At 45.0% G+C, this 20376-nt stretch overlaps 1 protein-coding gene across 1 annotated transcript in view; it reads right to left on the bottom strand.

Annotated features, from left to right (window-relative positions):
- The window catches only part of SVOPL (SVOP like), a 105746-nt gene that overhangs the window by 58301 nt on the left and 27069 nt on the right, over nucleotides 1-20376 (bottom strand). Inside the window, exons 4-6 of the mRNA XM_033193330.1 lie at nucleotides 18399-18497; nucleotides 9006-9077; nucleotides 5351-5475 (exon numbers count right to left, since the gene is read on the bottom strand). Coding sequence (XP_033049221.1) covers nucleotides 5351-5475; nucleotides 9006-9077; nucleotides 18399-18497 — 296 coding nt within the window. The remainder of the gene's footprint in view (nucleotides 1-5350; nucleotides 5476-9005; nucleotides 9078-18398; nucleotides 18498-20376) is intronic.

Genomic DNA, 20376 nt, shown 5'->3' with positions numbered 1-20376 from the left:
TAAGAGAACACTAAGAACTAACTGACAGCTGCTCCTGGGTTTACATCTTTACTCCCAATACTTGAAACCTTCTAACACTTAAGAAATGTAAGCCTGCCCGGGTGCAGTAACTCACACCTGTAATCCCAGCACTTTGGGAGGCCGAGGTGGGTGGATCACCTGAGGTCGGGAGTTCAAGACCAGCCTGGATAACATGGAAAAACCCCGTTTCTGTTAAAAATACAAAATTAGCCAGGTGTGGTGGCGCATGCCTGTAGTCCCAGTTACTCAGGAGCCTGAGGCAGGAGAATCACTTGAATCCAGGAGGTGGAAGTTGTGGGGAGCCGTTATCGTGCCATTGCACTCCAGCCTGGGCAACAAGAGCAAAACTCCATCTCAAAAAGAAAAAACAAAAAAAGAAATATAAGCCTTATCTGTTTTGCCAAGGGAAGCACTGGCAAAATGTTTTCCCAAGCCTGATTCCCTTTTCTTATTCATTTATTTATTTAAGAGACAAAGTCTGGCTGTCTCCCAGGTTGGAGTACAGTGGTTTGATCACAGCTCACTGCAGCCTCATACTCCTGGGCTCAAGAGATCCTCTCACTGAAAGAGACCAAATGAAATCTACAGGCAGGCAGCCCGGGCGGCGCCTTGAGCCTAGTTAGAAGTTGACCCTACAGGCAGACAGCCCGGGCGGCGCCTTGAGCCTAGTTAAAAGTTGACGCCGGACCTAACCAATAATGTTATCTATAGATTTCAGATGTTGTATAGACAAGCAATGTGAAAGTCCCTGTCTTGTTCTTTTTCTGTTCTAATTACTAGTGCTTGCCATATATCTCTCAACTTCCTGAGCCCAGTATAAACATATCCCACCATATGTCTCCCCTCCATATATCCCTCAACTTCCTGGGCTCATCCCACCATATGTCTCCCTACCATATATCTTTCAATTCAAAGACTACCATATATCTCAACTTTAGAAGGACACCACCTGGAAAATCCCCGATAAGAACACAGCCGTTTGTGACAGCGCGGGAACCAATAAAAAACTGCTAAATGTATAAACTTAAAATGTTAACCAATTGTAATGCTGTAACCTAGAGAATTCCCTCGTTCCTCTGCAACTTTACAAGTCCTGTTTACATTAGGCTATAAAAGGCAAGCGCACGCATTGTTCAGGGCCCTCCTGTATGTTGTGGAACGGAGGGACCAAGTTCGAACTTGCATTAAAGATCCTTGCCGCTTGGCTTTGACTCTGGACTCTGGTGGTCTTTTTCGGGGAACAAACGGTCTGGGCATAATACTCACCTCAACCTCCCAAGTGGCTGGGATTACAGGTGCTCACCACCACACCCAGTTGATTTTTTAATTTTTTGTAGAGATGGGATCTTGCTATATTGCCAATCCTGGCCTCAAGCAACTGTTGCACCTCGGCTTCCTAAAGGGCTGGGATTACAGGGTTGAGCCACTGCACTCAGCCTGACTCTCTTTTCTAAAACATATTGGGAAATGAAAATATACCCAAGAGAAGGTAAATAGTTCTCTCAATTCATGAGGACAGTCGAGGCACAAGTTTCTAATTAAGTACATATTTTCTTTGTGAATAGAAGAATAAATGGAAATATATTCCATCAGTTTTCTAATTGCTCTTCTCTGCTGCTATTAGCCAGAATTTGGGGATTTTAACATATTTATTGAGCTGTTTCCTGGGGAATGTTTTACATTTTTACTTAGCTTCTACTCCTTTAGGGCTTCAAAGCTCAAAGTTTACTGTATGCCCCAGGGAAGAACAATTCTTTCTCTAACACATGAAGGCAGTAATTAGGTGATTTGACATCTCCTAAAATATTTTAAGAATAACCTGCTTCGGCCGGGCGCGGTGGCTCAAGCCTGTAATCCCAGCACTTTGGGAGGCCGAGGCGGGCGGATCACGAGGTCAGGAGTTCGAGACCATCCTGGCTAACACGGTGAAACCCCGTCTCTACTAAAAAAATACAAAAAACTAGCTGGGTGTGGTGGCGGCGCCTGTAGTCCCAGCTACTCGGGAGGCTGAGGCAGGAGAATGGCGTAAACCCGGGAGGCGGAGCTTGCAGTGAGCTGAGAGCCGGCCACTGCACTCCAGCCTGGGCGACAGAGCAAGACTCTGTCTCAAAAAAAAAAAAAAAAAAAAAAAAAAAGAATAACCTGCTCCAAGGCACCAAGAAGAGAAGAGCCCAAGGGGCCTGTTAATTCAAGGGGTGGGGAATTCCTGCAACTGAGGGGTCTTCCCTATTTTAGGCCATTTAGGATAATTTCTGGACATTGCCATGGCATTTGCAAGCTGTCCTGGCACCAGTGGGAGTGTCTTTTGGCATGCTAATACACTATAATTAGAGTATAAGAAGTAGTGAAGACAACCAGAGCTCGCTTTGGTCGCCATCTTGGTTTTAGTGGGTTTAGGCCGGTTTCTTTACCACACCTTGTTTCATCAGTGGGGTCTCTTGTGACCTGTATCTTGTGAAAGCAGTCCTGCTGATCTCCTATCTCTTCCTGTGACTAGGAACGCCTAACCTCCTGAGAGTGCAGTCCAACAGGTCTCAGCCTCATTTTACCCAGCCCCTGTTCAAGATGGAGTCACTCTAGTTCGATCCCATCTGACATATTCCCCCCCGCCTTTACAAGAGGAGTCTTAAATCATAGGGTGATAGTACTTAAAAATAGTTACTCCTAAATGTTACAGGGGCTTATGGTCAAACTAAACTCTTCCAACAAATTTAAGAAATTAATAAATGATGTTTGGATTGACTTCAAAAAAATTTTTTTTTTGAAGAGAGAGGGTCTCACTATGTTGCTCAGGCTGGTCTTGAACTCCTGGGCTCAAGGGATCTGCCTCAGTCTCCCAAAGTGCTCAGATTACAGGCGCAAGCCACAGCGCCCAGCCTGGGTTGACATTTTTGTTACCTAATATGACACTTTTCATTAGCATTTACTGTAACAAAATATTACACATCTACAAAACAATGAATAGCCTTATTAACAAAAAAGCTAACACATGCTTGATGTAGCACTTTGTTAGCCTCACCATCAAGCACCATTTTATTTTTTTTTTTTTTTTTTTTTTTTTTTTTTTTATTTTTTATTATACTTTAAGTTCTAGGGTACATGTGCATAACGTTTATATCATGTATAACTCCCCAATGCAATCCCTCCCTCCTCCCCCCTCCCCATGATAGGCCCCAGTGTGTGATGTTCCCCTTCCGAGTCCAAGTGATCTCATTGTTCAGTTCCCACCTATGAGTGAGAACATGCGGTGTTTGGTTTTCTCTTCTTGTGATAGTTTGCTAAGAATGATGGTTTCCAGCTGCATCCATGTCCCTACAAAGGACGCAAACTCATCCTTTTTGATGGCTGCATAGTATTCCATGGTGTATATGTGCCACATTTTCTTAATCCAGTCTGTCACAGATGGACATTTGGGTTGATTCCAAGTCTTTGCTATTGTGAATAGTGCCGCAATAAACATACGTGTGCATGTGTCTTTGTAGTAGAGTAATTTATAATCCTTTGGGTATATACCCAGTAGTGGGATGGCTGGGTCATATGGTACATCTAGTTCTAGATCCTTGAGGAATCGCCATACTGTTTTCCATAATGGTTGAACTAGTTTACAATCCCACCAACAGTGTAAAAGTGTTCCTATTTCTCCACATCCTCTCCAACATCTATTGTTTCCTGACTTCTTAATGATTGCCATCTAACTGGTGTGAGATGGTATCTCATTGTGGTTTTGATTTGCATTTCTCTGATGGCGAGTGATGATGAGCATTTTTTCATGTGTCTGTTGGCTGTATGGATGTCTTCTTTTGAGAAATGTCTGTTCATATCCTTTCCCCACTTTTTGATGGGGTTGTTTGTTTTTTTCTTGTATATTTGTTTGAGTTCTTTGTAGATTCTGGATATTAGCCCTTTGTCAGATGAGTAGGTTGCAAAAATTTTCTCCCATTCTGTAGGTTGCCTGTTCACTCTGATGGTAGTTTCTTTTGCTGTGCAAAAGCTCTTTAGTTTAATGAGATCCCATTTGTCAATTTTGGCTTTTGCTGCCGTTGCTTTTGGTGTTTTAGACATGAAGTCCTTGCCCATGCCTATGTCCTGAATGGTACTACCTAGATTTTCTTCTAGGGTTTTTATGGTATTAGGTCTAACATTTAAGTCTCTAATCCATCTTGAATTATTTTCGTATAAGGGGTAAGGAAGCACCATTTTAAAGAGAAAATTGCTCCTGCTGGAGCATTAAATAAGCAGCTATCACTAAAAACCAAACAAAGCTCAAACTGAATTTGCACAAGTGACTTCCATAAATCTGTAACTTATTAATGCTGTAAATCGGAAATAAAATTTGAAGTGTCCCGTCCCCCCGCCCCCATTCACCTCCCAACCACCACCATCTGAATGGATTGCCTCCTCAGCCAGAGTACTCTAAAATTTAACCTGAAACACTGGTTCAGGCCACGACAGGAAGTGCGGTCGGACATGCCTCATTATTATACCCTTCCAGTATTAATATCAACACAGACCTTAAGTCTGGTAAGAAACATTTACGATCTATTTTCTCTGAAGCTGGCTACCTGGAGGCTTCATTGGCATGATAAAACCTTGGTTGTGGAGACCAGAATGTCTTAAACTAGACATTCTTTTCTACTGACAACTCTTTCAACCAATGCCAATCAGAATATGCTTAGATCAGCCGGGCACGGTGACCCACACCTGTAATCCTAGCACTTTGGGAGGCCAAGGCAGGTGGATTACCTGAGGTCAGGAGTTCAAGACTAGCCTGGCCAACATGGCGAAACCCCATCTCTACTAAAAATACAAAGAATTAGCCAGGCATTGTGGCAGGCATCTGTAATCCCAGCTACTTGGAGGCTGAGGCAGGAGAATCGCTTGAACCCAGGAGGCGGAGATTGCAGCGAACTGAGATTGTGCCATTGCACTCCAGCCTGGGCAGCAAAGCAAGACTCTATCTCAAAAAAAAAAAAAAAAGTCATATGTTTACATCTACCTGTGGTCTGGAAGCCCCCCACTCTTTGAGTTGTCCTGCCCTTCCAGATGGAACCAATGTCAATCCTACATGTATTAAATGATGCATTACGTCTCCCTAAAGTGTATAAAACAAGCTCTACCCCGGCCACCTTGGGCATGTGTCCTCAGGGCCTCCTGAGGCTGTGTCACGGCCACATCCTTAACTTTGGCAAAAATAAACTTTCTAAACGGACCAAAAGCTGTCTCAGATATGCTGGGTTCACAATGCTTTTGGTCCGTTAAGTGCAGAGTGTGTGTCAGGACCTGCAGGGGTACACGTTTCTGTCTCAGGCCCTCTGGGTAACATATTTACCCCTGTGAGTGGCCGGACACACCACAGCCCACCATCGTCCTCAGGAAGACAAACCAGATGTACGAAGGAGCAAACGAAGTCAGCAAGGAGAAATAGGCTCCCCACAGGAACGAGATGAGCAGAATCTGAAACAACAGAACACATGAATGGGACCTGCCTCAATGCGAGGAGGGAAGAAGCCCTAACATCTGAAGGCGATTTTCTGTTTCCGTTCTGATAGTTGCTTCTCTGAGGAGCTTATCGATAGCCGGCCCAGTGGTCTTTCACAATCATCATCAATACAATCCATGCCACTCTACTGTCTGGAAGCCCAGACCTACCAAGTTCAGACCATTCTTTTTTTTTTTTTTTTAGTAGAGACGGGGTTTCACCGTGTTAGCCAGGATGGTCTCGATCTCCTGACCTCGTGATCCACCTGTCTCGGCCTCCCAAAACGCTGGGATTACAGGCTTGAGCCACCGCGCCCAGCCGTTCAGACTGTTCTTTAAAACTATCCTGCTGTGCCCACCCTCACGGGTGGCAGGTACCTGAACTTGCACATCAAAAGGCAAAAACATGTCCTCCCTACTCACAGGGCTGTTGGGGACAGAACGAGGCAGTATGTTGGGAGGAGTACAAGGAGAACGTTTAAGGTATTTGCTTTTCCTTTAATTATAAGGATCATGTAAGTTCATAGTAAATAATACAGAAGAAAAAAGAAAATGTAAAAATTGAAATCACCATTGATTGTCCAACCCAGAGAAAAGACTCTTAATACTGTTTTATCTTCTCTGTTTGTAAGAGAAAACAAAGTGTCAATGGCTGTAAATATTGCAGTGGAAAGATGTACTTTCATACATGAAATATAATACATAAGACCTTGCCCTACTTTTAAAGTTGTTTCAGATCTTCTCATTATTAAATAAGCTGGGAAGATATCTGCATAAGTCGTTATGCCCTCTCTGATATCTTTAGCAAGCTAGATTTCTGGAAGACAAGTGTTCAGGTTAGCAGAATATTTTCAAGGTTCCTGATTCATACTGCCAAGCTGATGGTCAGAAAAAAATTATACCAATAGGGTTTAATAATATTATATAATAATAATGATATAATAACACCAATAGTGTATAATAAGGGTGTCTATATACTTGCAAGGCATGAAGATGTCCATTTCAACGGTGCAGGACTCTTTAAGGAAAAAGTTCCTTACGTATTTGATAAGGAAAAATTATATCTTGCTATGTATTTTGTTTTTGGTAACTCCTGTGCTTTAATGTTTTTTCAAGGTTTCTTGACAATTTTTTTTTTTTTTTTTTTTTTTTTTTTTGAGACGGAGTCTCGCTCTGTCGCCCGGGCTGGAGTGCAGTGGCCGGATCTCAGCTCACTGCAAGCTCCGCCTCCTGGGTTCACGCCATTCTCCTGCCTCAGCCTCCCGAGTAGCTGGGACTACAGGCGCCCGCCACCTCGCCTGGCTAGTTTTTTGTATTTTTTAGTAGAGACGGGGTTTCACCGTGTTAGCCAGGATGGTCTCGATCTCCTGACCTCGTGATCCACCCATCTCGGCCTCCCAAAGCGCTGGGATTACAGGCTTGAGCCACCGCGCCTGGCCTGTATTTCTTTTATAAAATGCCTTTTTTGTGCTTTTTGAGATACTTGTGTTTTCAAATTTACAAGAATCTATGATATTTATTTCCTGTACTTTAAAACATACAGCCAATTCTATTAAGGTTTTCCTTTGAGGTTCCTCCATTTGTGTTTATGCTTAGAGAAGATTTCATCAGAAATCAAGCAAATAGAAAAGACAGACCTGGGTTTGTAACCAGAAGACGTAATTTATGTCTTGATGTCTAATCTTAATAAGTACGTGACTTTGAGCAAGTAGCTAGTTTCAAAGTTAAACCAATGTGAGCTAAATGTGTAGCTGCTTATGTTTATACCTGCAAATGTCCGCATTCTAATATGTTTTAACTCCATACATCCATCAACTTGAGAAAGAAAAGCGGCTCAGAGCAGTCTGAGGAATGTGGGGTATGCAGAATTTATCAGGTCCAGAGACATAGGAGCATGCGACTCCAGTCACATTCCCGCACCCATGCCCAGGGTAATTGTATAAAGGCATTTTGTTTTTCTTACCTTCCCTGTAGTTTCCAGACTAGCTGATAAATCACCTAAAATGTTAACCACAAGTTGCACAATGTGACGCTCATCCATTATCTACATGTTTTTAGATTTTGTGACACAAAGAACAATGTAGAATCAGCTGATAGCTTACCATTTTAATGAACCAACGTAAATTATTAGTAAATAACTTACGAAGTGCCCCCAGATTCTTTTCTCCCCTCCTTTAGAAAACCCAGTTGTCACTGCTGCTAATCGTAGCATATATTCAGGGCAACTGGACTGTATGACTTCTGGGCTGCAATCCTCAATCTTGGTCCAAATAAACTCCCTGCTTAAATTAATTTTGCCTCTGTTTCTTCCTTTAGGTCAATATTTCCGGCATAGCTGGCAGGGTTCAGAGCAACACCATCCTTTACCCCCACTCAATTACCCACAGTCTCCTCCTGAACTTGCTGCATGAACCCATTGTGTTCCCCTAACTCCAGAGATTTCACTGGGGGCAAAAGGGTGAGTCTTTCTGAATCTGGCTCTCCTTTCCTTTAGGTTGAGGTCCAGAGTTTGCGGGGCTTCTTTATAAACTCTCTCATTTAAGAGCAAGGGCTTCCATTTCTGTCCCTGGACAGGACATTCAGGCAAATAGCTCTGCAGAGGACTTCTGCTTTCTCTGCTTCTGCCTCATGAAAGCAGGTTTGGCTTATGGTCTTGGCCATCCAGCACTAGTGGTTTGACTTTATCTTGTCCTAAAATTCTATCACAGACTTTAAAACTTGCATCTGTTTCCCATTGATTGTAATTTGCACTTGTCTTCTCATTTGTGACCTGTTCCTGCTAGTCTCAGATAGGTGCCTGAGGGTGAGTTTTCTCGCCCCAAAGTTAAGGGAGACTTGCTCCCTCTGAACCCACTTGGGTGCTCTGGGGGTGCTAGAGACTTTATGGACATTCATTCATGGCACGTAGTTGTCTCCCTGAAAGAACAGCTTCTTCTGAGTTTGCTGCTGCAGCAGTGGACTAGTCACTTAAACGAAAACCAGAGGAAAAAACCTCCCAACAGGGCTGCTCTGAAGGGTAAAAGGGGCCTCTTCCATTCCCCTTATTAACTCATTAGAAGTGAATTTACGGATAAATGGAGAACAGATGTGTGCCCCCACTGATCTCAGAGCCACTATCTGTTCTCAACCCACCACAGTAAACTGGACATGGTGGAGGCATCTCACCAACCCATGACTGCTTCTAAGTCCCAGTCTTTAAAAGTTCAAATAGAGCCACTTAGTGGCCTTCATTCCTTTAGTCCTTGGTAGAGATTTCTTAGAACTCTATAATACCTGCATCTCCTTTTACTCCACACCTGGACTACAGAGGAACAGCCGCAGGCACAGGTACCCTGAGAAAAATGTCCAGAAGATAAGCCTGGAATGTTCCATTAGGGAGGGAATATCTGCATTTTCTATCTTGGGTATTGGGAGGGAGATGCCTACTAAAGAGAAACAGCAATAAGGTTGCCCCCAAAAGAATACACGAAACACAATTCCAAATGCTACTGCGAGGGCCCGCCTACCTTCCAGCGGCCATATCTGTCAGCCAGGAGGCCAAAGAGGATGCTGAAAACCATGTAGCCAAGAAACACCATCTGCAAGTGGGAGCCAGACAAAACGGTTCTCTAAGCAGGTTTTAGATGTTACTTTACCCCATGAGCCATTTTCACTAGATGTAGGCTGGAAATACGTGAGGGATGGAAGTTCATTTGAAGAACAGGGTTTCAAGAAGCACTTGTTTGCCCCTGAGGCCCTTCATGTTCAGAATTTCGGAGGCAGGCTTTTATGCTCCCTGTTGGCGGGAGCCTAACAAGTGAGACACTGCCTCAGGTGGAATCGGGGTCCTCTGAGCTGCCGCCCACCTGTTGCTAGAGGGCGGCTTGGCTCCACTCTGCTCAGACCTGTACTTGTGAATTTCCACTATAATTTTTAAAATTGTCCGTTCATGTGCTGCCTTATTCAGTACACACATCGGGGCTACTAGAAGCAGTCTCCCTTTATGTTATTACAAATAAACATAACTTTAAACACCACGTCCAGTCGCTCATTTAAAAAACTCTTCAGAACATATGTAAGTCCTAAGATAAACCTACTTCTTTTCCTTACTCGTTTTCACAATGGCCTGTCCTCCCCTGATAAAATTCAAGGACCTGGGATTTGCCACTAGGGTTTTATTTATTATAACTTGGCCTGAGACGTCAACTGCTGTCTGCGCTTCTGGGCTCCTTATTTTCCTGCCTTCAAGAAGTTCAGGCTTCACTGCGGCCCTGACTGAGGGCCTCCAGGGCAATCAAAGGAATGCTGTTAGCTCGCATTTCTAGGGGAAAACAAAACAAACCAGAAACAGCCCTGTTTCCCTTTCGCTGTCGCTGTTTTGCTTTTTTTCTCCTTCCCTCACTCTTTAGAGGGAAGACTGAAATGCAGTTCTCCCACACAGAACCATGTGTTCATCATATATATTCTTTCACGACAAAAGCCACGACTGGGCCCTGCTCGCTACACTTTCTAGGACAGAAATGTTCCGTAACCCTGTTAGACCGCAGAGACAGAAACCTGTCCGCTCACTGGGGCTCCGGCTCTCCCTCTCCCTCCCTCTCTCGCCCAGATCCTCAGTGGCGCCCCTTTCTTGTGCACCGTCCCCTGCCTCTCCCCTCCCCCACCCTCTACCCGGAAGACGTCCTCCCTCCCTCACGCGGCCCACCTAGGGCGCCTAACCCTCCAGCGCCCCTGAGTCCCCATCGGGCGCGCGCCTAACCCTCCAGCGCCCCTGAGCCTTCATCGGGCGCGTGCCTAACCCTCCAGCACCCCTAATCCTCCATTGGGCACGCCTCCGACCCTTCATCGGGCGCGCGCCTAACCCTCCAACGCCCCTAATCCTCCATCGGGCACGCCTGTGACCCATCGGGCGTGCGCCTAACCCTCTGGCACCCATATCCTCCACCAGGTGGGCGCCTAACCCTCCAGCGCCCCTAATCCTCCATCGGGCACGCCCCTGACTCTTTATCGGGCTCAAGCCTAACCCTCGAGCTCTCATAATCTTCCATTAGGCGCACGCCTAATGCTCTAGCGCCTTTAATCCTCCATCAGGCACGCCCCTGACCCTCCACCGGACGCGCGCCTAATCCTCCAGCACCCCTGATCCATCGGGCGCGCCTAACTCTCCAGCGTCCCTGACCCTCCGTCGAGCGCTCCCCTGACCCTCCAGCGCCCCTGATCTTCCATCAAGCGAGCTGTAACCCTCCAGCGCCCCTGATCCTCCAGGGGTGTGCCACGCGCGCCTGATCCTCTCGTGCGCGCTTTCCCCCTCCCCCGCACGTGCTCCTGCTCACCCCCAGCTTTTCCTCCTCTGCCACCCCGGCACTCGACCCTTACCCCTCCCCCCTACCTCCGCCCTCGACCCTTCCCCTACAACCCTCACCCTTCCCCCAACAGCCCTGCGCTCGACCCTTCCTTACCCCCACCCCTGCCATCGACCCTTCACTCCCACGCCCACCCTCAACCCTTCCCGACACTTCCCCCCATCCCCGCCCTTTCCCCGTACCCCCGACACTTCTCCCCACCCCCGCCCTCGACCCTTCCCCCAACCACCCCCACGCTCTATCCCTTCCCCACCCCCACCCCCAGGCTCTATCCCTTCCCCACCCCCACCCCACCTCCCTAGGTGAGCTCTTTTCTGCAGATGCTTGTCTTTAACACAAAACATGACTCCACTGTTTGATTTAAGCAGCACATAAGGTATTTCTTCAGCATGACTCTTACAAAACACAAGGGCCATCATAGCCCCACAATTCTTTAGTTTTCTCAATTAACAACTGCTTAGAAAATGGGGTTTGGGGGCCTGGGAGACAGTGACAATGTCATTAGCCTGGCCCTTCCAGTGACATTAGCCTAGCCCTTCCGTTTAGCACAATTGTTCCCAGTAAGCTCAGGAACAGGGTCAGAGTCAGACAGGCTAAGCCAAGACAGGAGGATGGGAGGAGCCCAGAGCAGGAAACAGTCTGGCCTTGGGAGAGGTCAGTTGCTTAGAGAGAAGTCTTCTGAGCTATGATGGCCTAATGAGGGAGATTGTGTACCTGCTGGAAGGAGCCTCTGTAGGCACCGTTAGGAAACAGCACAAATGCAACCAATGAAATGTGAGCTATAAATATCATATTTACATGTGTATCATGTACTATAAAAAATGGTATCATGTAATATAATTTTGTAGTGCAGGTGCAAATGCCACACCTGGATCTCCAGCATTCTCAAGAAACTACGATGTGCATATATACAAACCAACTGGGGTACAGATCAGTTAGAATTAAACATAAAGTTATAGGGTCACCCTAAAGATACAAGGATTGGCAAGTAATGCTTTTGTGAAAGCCATGAGAACCAAAATGGAGTCACTTAGGCCACATCCTACCAAAATGGGATCGTAGGCAACAGAGGAGGGGCTCTCAGGCACAGTTTCTGTGCCTAGCACAGAAACTGTAATGAGGACTCTGAAAACCACAGCGTTGCACAAAGACCACTGATCACTTGAGCCCAGGAGCTCAAGGCCAGTCTGAGCAAGAGAGTGGCATCCCCATCTCAAAAACAAAAACAAACTGCTACTGCAAGAACAATACCCAGCCTGTTCAACCTCAGACTGATGCCACTGTTGTTACCGATCCTTGTAGCCAGGGAAAAGTATTTCAAAATAACTGATATAGCCTTCCTCATTTTGCCTTTAAGAAACTCTCGACTTTCCTTGCCTTCCTAAATACATCTATGGCCCAGCCATGGTTCTCCATAGCACAGGAATTCCCAGATTGCAATCCCCTGTCATTCCTTTCCAAATAAACTCATTTCGCTGGAGAGCTTCTCTGTTATTTTAGGTTGACACTTTCTAAAGTATTTTATATGTAGAAGAAAATGGAAAGCAATCGAGTCACTTTATTACAAGTCTAAGTAAAAACGTTGATTTCTAAAAATTTTTCTAAAAGCATATGATCTGAGACACCAAAAGAGACACCCCTTTAGCAACTGAGATGGGCCCCAAGGTTAAGGAAACAAAAGTTATCTACAGGTCAAGGGTTCAGGGCCTGGCAGACATGGCAGATTTCTGAATTCCTTTCTGAGATATTAAGCTGATTTACAACCCAGACCACTATGGTCCTGACTGGACAGAGGACCGGACCAGCCTTACAGACGTTCTTTTCGGATAAGCTACTGCAGACCTCAGGCCAGTTTCAGCAGCTTATACAGACAGTGCACAAACTGTTTTTGTGTTCTGTAGTTCACCTTTTGACATAAACAGCCAAATTCCACCTCATTTTAATGCTAAAACTCTCCCCAAAGTGAACATGTGATGTATGTTACATCCATGCTTACCTGGTCTGCATGTAGGCTCCCCTCACAAATATGTATAGCTTTGCCCCCAAACCTGCCAAATATGTATGATGCTAGCCTTGTGAAACACAAAACCCAACGTGTCCTTCTCCTCTTCCAAGAGAAAGCACCTTCAGTGCACACTGGAGACTGTCTCTTTCAGGCTTGCAAATCACTATTGCCAGTAAAGCTGTCCTTTCTATTATTTAGCCATCCTGGTGGTCTTTGGGACAACAAGTATTCGAGAACTTTAAAAGCACAAAAAGGAACCAGGGCACCAAAGTTAATAACGGAGTTTTAATGAGGGAAATGGAACTAAGATAATATAATGGAAAAATAAAACATCTCGGGACCCCCAAACTCATCACACCAAAGAGGAGGTTAAGCCTGAAGACAGTCATGCAACACTGGCCATCCTTTTCCCAAATGAATAGCTGTTGCTTTACAATCTTATGTCAAAGTATTATCCATCAGCCAGACCCCCCATGGAAAATTCTTTGCTGATCTTGAAACCCTTCAAGATGCATATCCTCCTGTAAAGCAAGGACATGTCTGTTGTAACTTAGGTTTTCAATCTAAGTCTAGCTTCTACAACTAACATCTGTCTGTTAGATTTCACACTGATAATGTTGATTGCAAGCTCATGTTCCCAAGTGATGAGAATCATTCTTCCCAGAAGATGAGACCATTCTTCCCCCTACCTGAGACATCTGCATAACTGATGCTTCCTTTACTCTCCCTTTTTTCTTCCAATGTCCACCTCATTTTATATAAAATGTAGATTTACTGGGCACTAATTAAAATCTCACAAAAATGTAACCATTTGCCGCACTGGCTGGCTACCCACCTCTTCCTATGTGCTTTCTTTCCTTTAAAAGAGAATATAAATCCTGAGTCACCCAGAAACCTCTGCTTCAAGTCACAGATGTTTCCATAACTGATGTTCTTGAAACCGACACTGCAAAATTGTAACTGAGTCAGCAAAAGAGATCTGACCTAACCAACTCCATATCTTGCTTCTAACCTCCAAACTGTCCTTGGTCATTCCTAGGTGTAGGCTGACCTAGCTACGGGAGAAGCTTACTTTATAGTTTAAAACAAAGATGATAACCGCTGTTTCCCAAAACCAACCTCCTTCTTGGCTGGGGACTAGACTTCCTTTGTAGGACTAACAAATTAGCCACAAGATTTAAAATTATGGTTTAGGAGTCATACAGCTGGAGGCTACAAGATTCTGATCCTCCCTAAACTGTTCCTGAGATGAGTGCTTGAGATATTTTGCAGGTGGTACACTTGATGGATCAGCTGGTACCACCTGGACTGATAAACTGGTCCTCTGATCTTGTGGCACCCACTCAGGAACTCAATCAGCACAAGAGGACGTTAATTCCCTATGATTTCATCTCTGACCCACCTAATCAGCACTCTCGACTCACTGGCCTTCCCCCATCCACCAAGTTGTCCTTAAAAACTCTGCTCCCCAAATGCTCAGGGAGACTGATTTGAATAACAATAAAACAACTCCGGTCACCCAGAGAGTGGCTCTGTGTGAATTACTCCTTCTCTATTGCAATTCCCCTGTCTTGAGAAATCAGCTCTGTCTAGGCAGCCGACAAAGTGAACCCGCTGGGCTGTTGCATTCTTCCCAGTCACACCCTCAAGCTCTGGCTCAATAAATCTCAGATGACTGAGATTTTTGCCACAGTATCTCATTTGGGTTAGCAAAAATAAGGGCAGATTTGTAGATGTGCTTCTGTGATTGGGCGTACCAGTAGCATCCAAACTTCCCAGCCTCCAAGACACAGAAAGAAACACAAGTGGGCAATATCATGGATTATCTGAGACAAGAACTCCAACCAGTTCCTCAAGGGAGGGAATTTTCCCTGGTGCCACCCCCAAAGATTAAAATTCACAGGTAGATTTGCTTAAGGCAGTGAGTGACAGGGATACCCCCTTCCTCTGTCACTTTCTGGGGCTACTCCTTTGAGCACAGCCTTGTAAATTTGGGGGGCAGGAGGAATTCTTCTGGAATTCTCCACCACCAGTTTCAGACTAGCTCTCACTGTCTTACAGAATTTGTCCTCAAGGCCTCTGCCACCTGACTGTCCTCCTCCACCCATCATGGTCTACCTACCTGCCAGACACTCCCTTTAGTGAGGATTTGAGCACCTGGGCTCATAGTTCTTTCTATTAAGTTGTTGGAACCCAGAAAGTGATACAACAAAGACTGGCACTTTGACATGTGGAGGGCATAGAGGCAGCTGCATCAGAATCAAGGTCCCTCTAACCTTGTCTTGCTCCTTCGCCCTTAAGCACAGGGAAGGGCTCCCTGCAGTTTCCTTATCTGACAAGAAAGCTTTGTTCCAGAAGGAACGCAACTGGGCCAGGTGCAGTAACTCAGTTTGTAATCCCAACACTTGGAGAGGCCTAGGCAGGAGGATTGCCTGAGGCCAGGAGTTAAAAACCAACCTCTTCAAATTAGCCAGGTGTGGTGACCCACCTCCCAGCTACTCAGGAAGCTAAGACGAGAGGGTTATTTGAGCCCAGGAGTTCAACGCTGCGGTGAGCTATGATCATACCACTGCACTCCAGCCCAGGCAACAGAGGGAGACTCTGTTTCAACAACAAAACAACAACAACAAAAAAGGAATGCAATTATCCTTTTTTTTTTTTTTTTTTTGAGACGGAGTCTCGCTCTGCCGCCCAGGCTGGAGTGCAGTGGCCGGATCTCTGCTCACTGCAAGCTCCGCCTCCCGGGTTCACGCCATTCTCCTGCCTCAGCCTCCCGAGTAGCTGGGACTACAGGCGCCCGCCACCTCGCCCCGCTAGTTTTTTTGTATTTTTTAGTAGAGACGGCGTTTCACTGTGTTAGCCAGGATGGCCTTGATCTCCTGACCTCGTGATCCGCCCGTCTCCGCCTCCCAAAGTGCTGGGATTACAGGCTTGAGCCACCGCGCCCGGCCCGGAATGCAATTATCCTAAACCCACTCTCTGTGGATCATGTCCAATTATCAAGATCAGCCACCAGAAAAGAGAAGGGTCTGGGGATATCACATTGCCCCAGACTTTTCACCTAGTCCTCAGGGCAGCTCCCAGAGATCACCTGGATAACAAAACAACCTTTGTTCCACCCCTCACCTTCCTGTAATGCCTGCCTCACACCTCCCTGGTCCATTCATTCTCACTAATGACTTATTGCCCCTCTAAAGAATCTTTGCCCACTGTCGTCCTCCCCTATGAAAAAGGCTATATGTTTCTGTCCCACACTGGGTTATTGGTAATCACTCTTGTGATTCCTTCCTGCTATGCCCATCAAAATAAAATTTTGGATGCCTTTTCTCCCATGAATCTACCTTCTGTCAGTTGATTTTTTAGTAAACCTTTGGAAAGCAAAGGGAAGTTTTCCCTTGGCACCTACAAAGTCCTGTCTTCATTAAAACCAACTTCAATACCCAAGTAAATCAACCTTTCTCTCCTCATCTGCTAGTTCTTTGACCTCCTTGGCTGATGTTACTTCCTAAATACATCCCAGAACACACAACCTCACTCTACCACTTATACCACAGCCCATTTGAAACCATTTTTGCAAAAATTATAATAATGAGAAAAAAGTATGACAGTGAAAGAGATCTGACCTAACAAAATCCATTTTGGCTTTAACTTCCAAACTGCCCTTGGCCATTCCTGGGCATAGGTCAAGCTAATTTTTGAAGAAATTTAGTTTACAGCTTAGATAATAGCTCTTCCCAAAACTAAACCACCTTTATAAAAGTAATAAAAGGCCACCAGGTTGGGATTATGAGGGTCCTGAATTCTGTTAAGATGTAGGCTTAAAGAATTACCAGCCACTTTCCAGCCTTTGTTCTGGAGGTCACAAGATCTGCAACTTCCCCAATTACTCCTGGAAATAACATTACTATTGTAGAACCTAAGATTGGCCTTTTGAGAAGTCTTTTCAGACTTTTGCATTTCTGACAAAAGGATAACTCCACCCAAACCCATGACCCATGACTCAACTGGTCTTGTGGCCGCCTCCAACCCATAAGCAGACTCTGTGTACAAGGTCCATTTTCTACACCACTATGATTGTATCCCCAACCAATCAGCAACACCCATTCCCTAGCCCCCTGCCAACCAAACTATCTTTAAAAAACCCTTGCCTCCAAATTTTCAGGGAGGCTGATATAAGTAATAATAAAATTCTGGCCTCTGGTTTAGCCAGCTCTATGTCTATTAAACACTTTCTCTATTGCAATTCCCCTGCTTGATAAGTTGGCTCTATCGGGGCACTAGGAAAGATGAACCCTAGGTCAGTTACACCCTCACTGCCCTTCTACCCTGCAGCCTTATCTCCTTGGAGTTCTTAGAAAACTGACCACATCCTTCCCTGAAGCCTTCCAATGGCTCTCCACCCTCCACAGTGAGGCTTCCAACATTCTTATACATCAGGAGCCTCTTTTAAGATTAAACATAAATATTTTGCAAAGCTCTATGATAGAAGGTGTACTTTCATACCCATTTAATCAGAAATGTATAATGACTATGAAGTCAATAATGCTATTGATTTTTGTTATACAAAATGGCAATCTGAAAAACTGTAATATGTATATTTGTCACATATGTTTTACATGGAGGGTTTATATGTGTTTGGCCCAATGTTGGGGAGCAGTGGCTATAGAATGGAATTTATGCTTAGCAGGTAGGGTGCTTCTGGCCCTGCCCACCTCTGCAGCTTCACCTCCCATCACTACATCTTTCTCACTATTTAAATGTGATACTCCTTGTAGTCTTCTCAGCACACATGCATACACACATGCTTTTTGAACAAATGATGGATATCATCAATTCCATTTTGTAGCCAAACTCGATGTGCAACTCATAAGGCTATTTTTTCTTTTTTGAGATGGAGTTTCACTCTTGTCACCTAGGCTGGAGCACAATGGTGTGATCTCAGCTCACTGTAACCTCCTCCTCCCAGATGCAAGCAATTCTACTGCCTCAGCCTCCCAAGTAGCTGGGATTATAGGCACCCACCACCACATCTTGCTAATTTTTATAATTTTAGTAGAGACAGGGTTTCACCAGGTTGGTCAGGCTGGTCTCAACCTCCTGACCTCAGGTGATCTGCCTGCCTCAGCCTCCCAAATGCTGGGATTACAGGCATGAGCCACCGCACCAGGCCCATAAGGCTATTCTTAATGGTCTTTGAGAAAAGTGGAAGGAGTAACAGTACAATTCAGTGAGGGTGATTGGTAAAGTCACTATGGTCCATGTAAATAGCTTCTCTAGTGACTCAATTTAACCTATGACTAACCCATGACTTTAGGATCACTTTCTGAATTGCATGTCTCATGTGGATAGTAAGCAGTTCAGGATTATGCATACTAGGAAAAGAAAAACGTGAGGAAGACATCAAATGCTGGTTTCAGCCTGCAAACCCTTGAGTTTTGGAAGCCAACATACCAAGTGGTGAGACACCCTTTGGCTCTCAACCCTGCAGGATGGAGGAAAGGGAGCCCAGGCCCTCAGTTAGCTTGTTCACAGCACAGGAAGCAGGTACTTACTGTGGTTACTAATGCCACCTGCCAGTTCTCCAGTTGCCATTCACAGCGGATGACAGGAGACACAACAGCTATCAACATGATCTCCATGGCCTCAACAACCTTAAAGAAGAGGGACACAATGCCATGTCTAAGTGCCAGCTTGTCCTCACTGCTTCCCAGGTCTGCCTACCCATCATCCTACCTAGTCCTGTCCCCTTCATCCTTCTTCCCCATTTAGGGAGCATCTATTGTATACCCACACAGCACTGCTAGTTGGATAAGGAACTACGGAACTTCAGTTTTCATGGATATGACCTTCATGGTTTGAAAAACTTGAGAGAGTTCCCGAAAATTTGTGACACGTATTCACTTATGATTTTGTTGACCAATGCAGTTGCATGGTAGTGCTATGGGGGAGCTATGTGAAGGCCACTCCCATAGCTAAGGGGTGAAACTAGCTAACCAGCAGCATCCACATCAACTAGCTTTGTTGTTTTGTACTCATGATTGTGAAGGTTGCAGGGCACACGCCTTACAAATGGATTTTTGAGACAGTCTCTGATCTCACGCTGGGATAGTAAGTTTCATGAAAGCTGGAAAACAAAGCAAGGAGTACAAAATAATATGAGTTCGTCAGCAGGAAAGGTTTTTTTGTTTTGTTTTGTTTTTTAAAGAAGAAATGGGATCTCACTATGTTGCCCAGGCTGGAAACTCCTAGGCTCAAGTGAACCTCCCACTTCGGTCTCCCAGAGTGCTGAGATTACTGGCATGAGCCACTGAGCTCAGCCTAAGAAAATGTGTCTTTAACAGACTTAGTGCTACTAAATATTTCTCTCAATACAAAGTTTGAGTATCATCCTCTATCCATATCTTGCAATCCGTTATAGGGATAAGTTTGTCTCTCAAGAAAAAGAAGGAGATGCTAGAAAAGAATTGAAGGAATAATTAGAAATAGATGATGAAAGTTAGGTACAGGATCACGAAGGATGCGTCAAAGATGACTGAGATTTTGTGTTTGGTGGAAGGGAAGAACACTGACATCACTGACGGACAAGGTTATCAGGAGGAAAAAAAGAGAATTAAAGGAGAAAATGAATTTGTTTGGTGTTGAGTTCAGAATGGGTGGAGTTTTATTCCTTACTGGTTTCTTTCCTTCTGGAACCCTTTAGAGGAGTGGCATCTTGGTTAATATGGATCCAGCTGTTCTGTATTACTGAAGGAAGATGAGTTTACTAAATCAAAATTTCTTAGATTATTATTATTATTTGTAGACAGGGTCTTGCTCTGTCACCCAGGCTAGAGTGCAGTGGTGCGATCTCAGCTCACTGCAACTTCTGCCTCCTGGGTGCAAGTGATTCTTGTGCCTCACCCTCCCAAGTAGGCGTGCAGTACCACACCCCACTAATTTTTGTATTTTTAGTAGCGATGGGGTTTTGCCATGTTGGCCAGGTTGGTCTCGAACCCTGGACTCAAGTGATCCGCCACCTCAGCCTTCCAAAGTGTTCAGATTACAGACATGAGCCACCGGGTCAGCTCTTCTGAGATAATTATGCTGTCTTACTTCTGAAACTTTTTGAACTTAAACTTGCCAGCTGGGCAACTGAACTCTCATCACCACTATAATGCTCTCTTGTGGAGAGACAAGTCACTATAATATGTGTACTTCAAAGTCCCACACACTAGCTGACATCATCCCACCTATTTCATCCCAGACCCCCATGTTATACAAATGTAAACATTATAATAACCCATACAGATATTCTATCAATGTTATCAACAGAACATGTGCCAAACAAATTCATTTTCTCCTTTAATTCCCTTTTTTTCCTCCTGATAACCTTGTCCCTGTAGTGATGCTGTCTTACTTCTGAAACTTTTTGAACTTAAACTTGCCAGCTGGCTAACTGAACTTCTCTTAGGGGAGAAGGACCAGGCAGGGAGAAGGACCAGGCAAGAAGGACCAGGCAAGGAGAAGGACCAGGCAAGGAGAAGGATCAGG

Source organism: Trachypithecus francoisi, unplaced genomic scaffold, assembly GCF_009764315.1.
Source record: "Trachypithecus francoisi isolate TF-2019V2 unplaced genomic scaffold, Tfra_2.0 Lachesis_group4, whole genome shotgun sequence".
Taxonomy (NCBI): domain Eukaryota; kingdom Metazoa; phylum Chordata; class Mammalia; order Primates; family Cercopithecidae; genus Trachypithecus; species Trachypithecus francoisi.
Note: the sequence above shows the minus strand (reverse complement) of the source record. Positions and strands in the feature narration are given on the sequence as shown.